Raw genomic sequence first — 11,527 nt, 5'->3', positions numbered from 1 at the left:
TCAAGACAATTAATTCTTTTATTATGACTTCAATCTTTTTTTAATTGAAGATATAACATAATTTAAATGTTTCATCTCTTTTAAGTATAAATGACAGTCATATCATATGCTTTTAACTTCAACTTTAGCATATTAAAATTAAATGGAATTGAATGTAAAGTTAAGGAGATTGTTAGAGGACTGAACATTTCCATTGGAACACATGTCACTTGTTCTTCAGAATTAGAGGCTGACAAGCGTAATTCTACTTCGCTGGATTGACGATACTTACAATCCGGTGGTAAGAGAAGGTTTATTGTTACAATTACATCACATCTTAATTTCCCCCCATCAACGATGTCTTTGTCCCAAACATTTTACATTCAAAATATTTTTCAGGTTGGACCTGGTTTCCAATTAGAGGAATATTAAGGTTGGATAACCGTTGTCTTCCTCTAGTTAGTTCTTTTTTATTTTTTGGAAGAGTAAATCTACAGAACTGTATGTCTCCATGATTTATTTGTATTTGGATAAAGTTCAGCTCATACATCCGAGCACGGAGTATCCACCCATGATGAAAAAAATGAATATAACCTGAACAATAATTAAAAAATCTATAAAGAGAAAAGGAGGACAAACTATGTATATGAACTTTTAAAATGTATGAAAAGTTAGTTTAAAATAATTAAAGTAAATATGCCCCTAATAATAGCTCTATAGAATTCATTTTTAGTTTTTAAAATCAATTGACATCATTTCGTAAAATTGTACTAAGTCAATTTGTTCCCTCTTATCTGAAGTACTTCTTTATAAGTAATGAAACTATTATAAAATTAAATGCTAAAATTAAAAAATAAAATTGAGTGGATGATAATTTAAATTATATTTGAATGAGATTAATAACATGCATCATACGTCATGTTAGTCTTACGTCACAATTCTATACATGACGTATGGAATTGTGACGTAAGAATGTTGATTCAAAAGCGACATTTTGCAAGGAAAAATTGTAACCCGGGTACACTGAATTTTTACAGGCTACCTGCTTGGATACCCTACTTTCTTTTAACGCTTTAGTCTCGACCATAATCTTTGAAAACACTAATTTACCTTGGGACTCCACTGAGTTTTGAAAACAAAAAAGAACGAAATAAATAATGATGACAGCTTTTGTAAATAAAAACATATAGTAATGCAGGGAGCACTCTCCCTGAGTAAGGTGACAACTACAATATTCCGGGCCCTCATTTATAATAGCTTTTTTAATATCTCGGATGATTAATAAGGAAGATGAGCAAGGGCGCTCTACGGGTGACGTTGACACTTTTTCAAAGAAAAGAATGAAACAAAAGAATATATTTAATATATGTAGAGTCTCAGGATAATCCACTACAAATTCCTTCACCAGACTAAGGCTTACAAATATAAATGTATATAAATTCAATTGAAAAACAACAAACAAAAAAATATGTATAAAATACAAACTAAAAGAAAAAAAAATCAAATACAACAACAAATGATAAATCAATTTTTATACCAATTCCAGCAAACATACAAAAGAAATAAAAACAAATAAAGCACTAAAAACATTAAAATATCAATGTTCAGTTGTAATAAGACTAGTTTTTTATCCACTTTCAGCCTCGACTATCAAAAGGGAAAGGGAAAAAACAACAACAAAAAACAACAAAATATGGTAGCTAGACTTTTGTATTTTTTGGTTGCTCAATGTTATTTATTATTAACATATTAATTAATAATTTCTATATACGTTGAATTGATAATTGTATTAAAATAAATATCAATGACAGAATATGAAGTTACACAAATCCTAAACAAAAGCCTTTGATTGATATGAACTACACAACTAGCTTTTTGTAATAAACAAAAATGTATAGCATTTCCCTTTTGGCTGCTTTCATTACTTGAAGCTCTTATAATTTAAAGCAGCTGACATGATTCATTGTATATAAAGTCAAAAGAAGGATAACATAGGAATTGAATTGTTATAATAATTTATAACAATCAAGGGCTTTCATTTAAAATTCGTGATATTTCGTACTAATTTGATGAAATCATCAATTAAATGTGTACAATAATTATTGAAATTGTCTAAATTTTAATTAACTGTAGGTAACAAGATAAATACAGAAGGCTAGCTATCATATGTTTGTTTTATTTAAAATTTTCCTTTCCTTTTGAGGTTGAGATTGCAAAAAAAAAAAAAAAAAAAAAAAAAAAAAGCTGGACGTGTTAATATAGAATTCCCAATTTTATGTAGTGCCTTTTTTGAGTTAAAAATAATACATTGAGTAAGAGGTTTTATGTCATATACTAGTCAATTTATGAAAACTATTAAAAAAAGTTGATTGAAGATACACCGGATCTTTGTTTATTTCGAAAAAGATCATAACCATTTTACTTAATAAATAAGAGTTTAAATCTTCTGTTAACGGTCCCAGAGTTGCTTCCAAATAACTGATCGGGACCAACTGCACTAATTTAAAATTTTGGAAAAACTGGGGATTAGATAGCTCTTTTTTTACCACTCTGACGTAAGTGATAGGGATAGATCAATTCAGTTTAAGCATACTTACCCCCCTCGATGACAATTATTATAATTTATTCTTGTCCTCAGTTAGCTTTAGCTTAATAATTAATTTAAAAAAATCTTCAAAATTAGTTATTTTCCTTTCGTACTAATAAATAAATAAAGATCTAGAGATAGAAACCAATCTGACTTACGTCGATCTTAACTCAAATCATGGAAGTACAATAAGTCAAACAGACTTAAAATGGAACTTCGTACACCCCAAATTACTTAATTCAACATAGAGGTCACTAATCAGAGTGGTAAAAAAAGTTTTTGAGTTATTTGTGTTCATAAAATTTTAAAAATTTGTTTTAACTTTTTTCTGTAGGATGTACACTGACCACAAAATTTTATTGTCGTTTTAGTTGTAAAAATGACTGACTTATACAAATCTTCTATAAAATAACAAGGATCGTATTTGAATGAAAGTTTTTACAAGATTCTAAATTTTAGTACTAAATCAAGAAATGAAGGAAATATGATCATTAATTACTTTTACATGTTTTTCTCTAGATAACTCTCATAAACATTGGTTTTTTAAGTTTTTTACTAAACCTACAAGAGAGATTAAAAAATAAAAAAATCAAACAATATTCTAAACTACAACCATTTTTTATTTAATAGTAGTTAGTTTCTTAAAAATTAGTTTTAACCCTACTATTGGGACTCTCCTGATTTAAAATTTAAACTTTGGAAATTCCACCAATTAATGTTTAAGTTTTTAAATTTTGTTTTTGATCATTTTAATTTTCTATGCATATTTTTTAATTTTAAATTTTAGTTCCATTTTAGGTCATTGAGAAAAATTAGAGTACAGGGATTTAATAAGTATAAACCCCTCACCCATCCCTTTAAAATTGACCCTAGGCCGGCGCTGTGCTGGAGATTATTTGACAAACACAAGAACCTAGACCGATAAGTAATATATTGCAGTCTCGATTCGACTTTGTTGGTTATAGTTCTAGTTGTTCAAGAATCGGAACCACTAGACCGATATGGGCACATCCTTGTGCACATCTAAAAAAGGTCATCATGAAAAATCAAAAAAATACAATTCACAAATATTCGGGGGAAATTTACCCCCCCCATATAAAAATAAATAATATTAATCGACCCTCGTACGCATAAGTAATTTAATTGATTTGGACAACTCGAAATAAGAGTTGCTTTAACTCGAGTTGCAGCTGGGCCATAATAACCGGCAGGAGCCTGGACTCCAATGATGTTTTCAGCTGTAGTAATTATTGGCCTATTCATGATACATCATCCATTGTCACTCCAGTCAGGCCCACGATATAAAAAAATCAGACACCCTCAATAATAGCAAGACGACAGCACTGTGCAGTAATGACTAGCATAGGTACACAAATACATCTGAGAAAGCAGAAGCTGATTATTCAAGTTACCAATTTGAACATGGTTTTTTATTTTTCATAGCAGATATCGTTATTATTTTATTGTTGAGAAAGGAACAATTAAGTATAAAGTAATCCCTATTGTTTGTGCTTATGAAAAACAGAGGGGATCAACTAAGGTTTGCTTGGATATGAAAGTCTTTGTTGGACTCGGAGTAAAATTGAGGATGTTCATCGTAGTAATTTTACCCTATTTGTTCATTTTTCTTACTATATATGGAGTGGGATTTGTGTTTATTTCCCACCTCTAACAGCTTAATTTAAACAATATGATCGCTAAGCTGTTTTTTTTTGGAAACCTTCTTTAAATTTTCCGGATTACCATATTCCCTGTCATTATATTTACATACTTGCAGGATATATTTTATCCATCGCTGCTAGTAGTGAGACAAATAAGGGCAATTTATTGAAGTAAGGTAGAAGCAAATGAAAAAGTAAGAATAAGATCCCGTCGATACCTATCACGCAACCTTTCCTCCAAGAAGAAACAGAAAACAGCTCCGAAATCACGTAGTAGTTAGGTAGAAAGTCAATTATACCTAATGCCCTGTGTATCTTATCTTACTCCTAGACTATAGCTATTATATTATTTCTTCACGATTTTTAAAATAAATTACATATTATTAATTTCTACATAGTATTTTATTCGATAATGTATTATAATATTGTTTAATTAATATTTCATTAAAGTGTAGTTATACATTTGGATTTGTGTATCTTCATAGAAATAATCAAATGACCTTGATTTATTATATTATGGAAGAGGAATCAACAATAAATTGTATTCCTGTCCTTTTGAAAACGGACCATAAGCATAGAATAACTTATTACTTTGTTTATTTACCAAAAATAATAAATTATGAATTAGCTATGACGTATCAAGCGGAATAGGTAATTGACAGCTGACAACAAAATGCATTGGGTATTTTTGTGTTAGTGAGGTAACGCTGTGGGATTTTATTAGAGAGGAAATATAATTTTTACTTAAGTCTTTCCAGGAAAACAAAACTCTATCGAGAGAAAAAATGTTACGGAGTAAACCAGTAAACTAAGGTATATATCTTGTTTCGACCTGTGAGTTGATATTTTCTAATTGATACAATATTGTATATATTTCATTATATAAAATGTAATATTAGAAAATTAAGATGATATAACAATACTATTGTTCTAAAAAAAAGTAATTTAAAATATATAAAAAGTTGCATAATAGAACAAATGACCTAAGTTATGTCCCCAGAGTATATTATATTAATGTTATATTCCTATCCTAGAGTAACAGGAAGAGTGATGGAAAGAGAGAAACAAGGAAAACGTCAACCACCTTAATATTAATAATGGAACTGGGAGCTGGGAAGAGAAAAAGGCGTACGCAACATTACGTTTTGTACAATTTATGTAGTAGCCGTTCAACGGCGTCTTCCTTAATACAGAATCAAAGGGAAACCACGTGACTTTCTTTGGTAACCTTCTCCTTCTTCTTTTTGCAACAGAGATCATATGACGTTTCCAAAACAAGAATTCATAACAACAAATAATGTTTGGAAGAACAAAGTTGTCCTGACGAAAAACCGGTCCCTCATTCCTTCTTGTTAAAATTATGTGGAACATTGCAGTTGTGTGTTCAGAGTGATTCCGTCCATATCGTTCTGTTCCAGGAGTCTATTTGATCTTCAATCCTAAGGTAGGTTTTTTGCATGTTCATATTGAATTATCATTAAAGTTTATTAGTTTTATAATGTAGAGCTGTTTGTCCTCTCCCTTTTTTTTTGATTTTCCTTTCTCTTCTTTTGATGTTCTATTTTGTATGTCACGTGATTTTTAATGATGTAATGGCAGAGCAGTGAATCGTTTTAATACAACTATGTACGTGACTACATACCTGTAGAAACATTTTAATGCATTATTTATGGATGTATTGATTCCATTTTTTTTGGGGGGGGGGGGGTTTGCTCAATCTAATTGCATATTTATACCTCACCAATTGCATTACATTGATAACTTTTTACATATAGAAAAGAAAACAAAATAGAAATGAAGTTCGTTGTATCATATTTCTCTTTTTTTTTCAATTAGAAATATGTGTTGTAGTGAAGTTGTAATAATATTAAGCGCGGACTCGAACTTGATAAAATATCAATTTCTTCTGTTTTTGTATCTATGTGCACATGTAGTTATAGATTTTTTTTACAAGGAGAATCTTCCTTTGAAAATCATCTTAGTAGGAAAACTAATAATGATAAATGTACCAAAGTATTCCTTTGTGGTTCATTGGCCCCATTCAAGGCTTAATACTGCTTGTACAGCATTGCAATAAAAAACCATGTGACTCTTTCAATTTGCGTTCATGATAATTTTGTTAACAAAAAGAGCATGTGAGTAACTAAAGAGTTCCATTAATTAGTAGATGTTTTGGTACATGTTAATGCAATAGATGTCAACTTAAAATCATAGTAGTATAATCCATTACTTGAGTTGTAAAAAAATATGATATCACAAGAGGGTTTTTTTTTTTTTTTTGTAGATGGGAAATTGAACTGTTTTTCTTTTAATTTTTCCAAATCGTTATAGTTGTATAATATATTACCTGCGGGTATGTAAAAATAAAATAAAAATGGAAATATGAAGGATAAAAGATGTCCATTTGTATTGGTCATCAGAATTAAGATTGTCGTACAGAAGTACAATAAAATATATCATTCATTTTTGCTTATGGGAGTGGATTTTAACCTTTTATACGCCTAATTTAATGTTTTCATTGATCAGTCAGTACCTCAGTACCACTATATTTAGTGATGCATAAAACATGTATATAAAAGTAAAAGAAACTGGAAATAAAGGTAAAAATCCGGACAATCTGAAGAATGGTTTAAGATAAGAGCAGCATAGCCGTCATGACATTCTATTATATTAGATAAGCTGCAAGCAAGGAAATAAATGCAAATCAAATTTAGCAAAGAATAAAGAAAATAAAAAGGAAAGAGGGGAACCAAGATGTTTGAAATAATAAATAAACAAAAAGCATGTACATGAATTATGTTCAGGATTCACGTTGCGTGAATCCTCGATCAAAAATATAGAACACAAATACCCTTCGTAGATGATTAGAGTAATGTATTTAGTTTATGTCTCCGATTTATTCTAAAGAAAAATACATAAGCCTGTCCGAAACGTTGACTTTTAAGATACCTTCCGGTATGTTAAAAAAAATAAAAACAAAATTATTCGGTCACCATGATAATTGTAGGAATTTTAATAGGAGAGCAGTTTAGCTGTCAAGTCGTTTTATTTGAACAGCTGTTGTCAGCTATGAGAGGAAGGAAATAAATAAAATTCCGATTTTATATCTAGCAAGGATAAGGGAAGGCGTTAAAGTATAGCCTTAATTCTAGTCTTAGTTAGTCCAATTAGGCCTGTTGCATATGCAATAAATCGATTAATTGCAGGATAAATTAATATGAGCAATAATCTTTTGCTGGCTGTAATAAATTCCATCCGCACGCTTCAAAGTAACTGGATATCAATAGTTTTAATCAGGTGTTTGCATTTCTTCCACGGAATCTGCAAGACTAAAGAAGATGCAGATTTGCATCCGACTTTTTGAGACATCCACTTTCAGTCAAGTTTTTTATTGTTAGTTTGTACTAAGGTCATAATTGTCAGTTTTGCCTGTATTTCTGAGCCTAATGCTTATTACTTGTTGAAGTACAATTTGCTTTACATCCTTTTTATTTAGTGTTGTATTTATTGTGTTTGGTTTTTGTTCATGAATATTTTTGCTGTAAATGATTTGATTTATTGTTTTTGGATGTTCTGTTAATTGATTATGGATATTTTAAATGTCTTCCAGATGTACACTTCCAGTGTTCTCTAAAAATAAAAGTTTATTCATCTTAGAAAGGGTGTAATTACATTATTATGCCATTATCATTATATAAGTTGAAAATGGTGTCAAAACGCCAATAATATCGCTTAATTTAATAATTTTTTGGGCAATTAATTGCGCAGAAAAATGTGTTCTTGTGACAGGGCTAAGTCCAATAGTGACGAATCTTCGGCATTACTCTTAATTATCCGTGAGCTCACGCACTCTATGTACTTATGTTAGATGTTCCCTCCTCAAGAATGAAAAAGTAATGAAAAGTGCTTTGGAAAATTAAAAAAAAATATATTCTGGTTGCAACCAAGGTTATTATAAATACAAGTTTAGACCATCATGTAATCGGGCTTGCTAGAATTTTCAATCTGATTTATTGTACCGGCTGTTGGAAAAGACAGGCAGATTTTAACAAAACACGCTACCACTCATAGTCTATGACGTCACTATTGCTAGAATTTTCAACACCTCATCTACTATGACGTCAATATTAAAAGCGTGGTGGAAGTCAAACATCAGTCGTACACGCGTTATGGCATAACATTGTATTTATATTAACCTTTGTTGCAACAAACAAAAGTATCCTCGCTTGTCTCGGCTAATATTTTTGACAATCAAACAAATGAAATGTTAAGGCAGCTAAGTTGCTCTTCTCCCAGACATTATTATTATTATTTTTTTGAAAATTGATCGTATTTTATAAGCGATATGAGAAGTTTAATTTTCTTTTTTTAACATCATTGCTTCCTGTTCACTTAATTAAATTGACCAAATTGATAGAGTACAATTGTTTGAAAGTACACTAAGTAAGTCAAAAAAGAATGGATTTTTCACAAGTTATTAAAAAATGCATTAAATATCAATTGGAGATTCATGAGCTGTTAAACAATGAGGAGAAGTTCCCCTTATGTAGCAAATATATATAATGTAATATAGTTTAAAAATCTAATATGGTTTTGTTCAAACCTACAAGAAGAAGAGTCCTTTTTGATCTTTTCGATATTGTCGCTTCCACTTTAAGTCCTTTTTGCCTCTCATTCTAAGGGAAATGAGCCAATCTGACCCCTTGGTACTTATGCTAAATATATTTGCTATTATATTCTCTACCACAGATATTATGTCGCTACATACTTTCGTCTTAAAACCGTTTTGCCTCAAGGATATTTGGCCATAATATATATAAAAATGAGATTTATACCTCGTTAAGTTCGGTTGAAATTGATGTTCCGTTTGGATATGTTGATTAAAATATGTAAGGTTAAATACATTAAAAATATTGGGAGGTTGTTATGAGGACAGAGCAGTGATTATGATCCAGAATTTGTCAGAAGAAGAGGCAGTTGGCTGTAGTACCTCAAACTACAAAGAAGATTCGAGGAGGCACTCAACAGTTGGGTCAAGATCAACATACTGGATCATAACGAAGTGGAAATCAGTGCTCTTGCTTGATATTATGCATGTTTGTAATAATAATCCATCATGTCGATGTATAATTGATATTGAAAACTGTAAAAGTGATTAGCACTTCTTCCATTCGAATCGTTGTTGAATTAGTTTATTTTTATTATGAATTATATTACCTATTTTGTCTTTGGTTCGAACTTACCACATATGGAGATTTCAGTAGTATGGTTTGAAATTTTGGGGCATATTACCATCATTATTTCAACAAAAAATCACCATTTACTGCTTTTTATAGTAATAAACATTTTTTTAATTATACGTGACATTATTCAAATTCTAAGGGTAACCATGCTATATTTTCTACAACTCTATCCATGACCTAATTATAACTTTTAAAGTAGTCATCGTCTTGTGGGAACTATGAAGGGAAGTCATTAAATATGTAGAATCCTCGCCCTACTTCGATAATGCTGACTGATACATATCATAAGTATTTTTATTTTTAAGTTCCCCGTTCCTCAAATATTCTGCATTCTCCGTTTTGTTACTTATCAGTTGAGTGTGTTTATCTATGTACATTCATACATATTATAGTGAATCTCCAGGAAATTTCTTTCGGTTGGTTTCATTTTTGATTGAACATTAAAATGCCCCTCTATAAACAACATCATCCCAATTATCAATTAGTTGACGTAAGCATTTTAATTGTTTTTTTCAACATATTATGAGTTATGACATATTGTTCTGCTGGTGATGCATCAAAGATGTGTTTTATAGATATAATTAGTGAACTTTCATCCTATTGATTTTAAATGAATTATATATTAAAATCAAATTTACAAAAGGATATGTGCCCCGTCAACACAAAAGAAAACATAAGTTATTTTTGTCTTTATATTGTTAGTCAAATCATTGTCAATTTTTGTCAATAACTTATTCCTATGAACCTTTGGGTGTGCCGGAAATTACACTTAAAGTAGCCAACATTGATCGCCACATTTAAATAATTAGAAATTGATGGATTTTTATGGTGGAATGGGTCCTTATCAGGCTAATTTGATGTATTTAAATAAAAATAAAGGTTTTCAACTATAGCTAAATTTCTTGGGTATCTGAACTTATCCCACAAATTTAAACACACAAAGCCTATAATTGACTCAAAAAGGGCTATGAAATATTGGGCTGTATGTACATATATATGAAGTAAAATATTGAATAGGGAAATACTCTTTTTCTTGACTTTTTCTTCAAAATGTTTTTATCTGAACGCACCACATATCACGGCATTATTTAGCTAACAGAAAAAGGTAGACTGTGTTATTTGTCAGTTCTCAATATTTCTGTTTCTTTTCTCCTCTGAACGTTGATTGATTGATTAGAACCCAGCTCATCTTAAGTTGTGAACAATTCTCAACAATTATTGAATAATTATTCATAGTAGGGAAGACTTGGCTAACTACCAACTGATTTTGGGCCTTTTGTCTTGTTCGTTGCAGAGGAAAGGTTGCATGGTACAATAAAGTTTCGGACGTTACAAATAAAGGATAGAAAAACAACACCAGGCAGTTGCATGATAATATGATTCACAATCAGTAAACGTATTACCCTACCTAGAAAAGGCCCGCCAGATGAGTATTTGTGATGTACATATATAATTATGTAATGCCACTATCAATTTATCAAGGCATGCAAAAAAGTTAATTGCAGGTAATATTCGTACAGCCTGATTTATATGCATTGTAAAGATATAATGTGTTACCTCACTATGAGTGCGACCTCTCTTTAACAACCAACCTGCTGTTTTTTTAATGAATTTCCTCCTAAACAATACATTCGACATTTATAAAAAACACATGAAAACTGAGTAAAAATAAATATTATTATTCAATATAATCGCCATTGGCGTTGGCTCGACCATGGAAACGGGTGCAGGTCTTGACGACGACAGTTTTCTTTGGCAGATTCCGGAATTCCTCCTGGATGCTGGACATCAGTTTGGATTTAGTGTTGCAAGAGGATCTGTAGGCGTGTCGCTCAGTTGTGTTCCATACAAAAAAGTCCATAGGACTGAGGTCTGGTGAGCTTGCAGGCCAAAAACTGGGTATAATAATGTAAAAAATGACAACCAGGTCAACGATTTGTGATCAACATGTTTTTCTGTTGATTAATAATCACTTCCAGACTCTCAACCTAGTCTTGTCAAGGGTGAATTGCAACAAAGACACTGCCTCTTCCATGATTGTAGAATAAATACTTCGT

At 30.7% G+C, this 11,527-nt stretch overlaps 1 protein-coding gene across 5 annotated transcripts in view; it reads left to right on the top strand.

The window, feature by feature from the left end:
- The first annotated feature begins 4,981 nt into the window (after positions 1–4,981).
- The window catches only part of Dic1 (Dicarboxylate carrier 1), a 42,511-nt gene continuing 35,965 nt past the window's right edge, over positions 4,982–11,527 (top strand). The window contains exons 1-2 of one of the 5 annotated variants that reach the window (XM_071888983.1): positions 4,982–5,040; positions 5,262–5,671. Coding sequence is in view for 1 of the 5 variants with exons in the window: in XM_071888978.1 (XP_071745079.1) it covers positions 9,916–9,960 (45 nt within the window). In the remaining 4 variants the exon portion in view is untranslated. Of the gene's footprint in view, positions 5,041–5,261; positions 5,672–9,900; positions 9,961–11,527 lie in introns of those variants that run through there. The other 4 variants (XM_071888981.1, XM_071888986.1, XM_071888984.1 and 1 more) reach the window with 4 other exon arrangements.

The sequence above is a fragment of the Lepeophtheirus salmonis genome, chromosome 1 (assembly GCF_016086655.4).
Source record: "Lepeophtheirus salmonis chromosome 1, UVic_Lsal_1.4, whole genome shotgun sequence".
NCBI classification, from domain to species: Eukaryota; Metazoa; Arthropoda; class Copepoda; order Siphonostomatoida; family Caligidae; genus Lepeophtheirus; species Lepeophtheirus salmonis.
The sequence above is the reverse complement of the archived record's forward strand: the minus strand, read 5'-3'. Positions and strand labels throughout refer to the sequence as shown.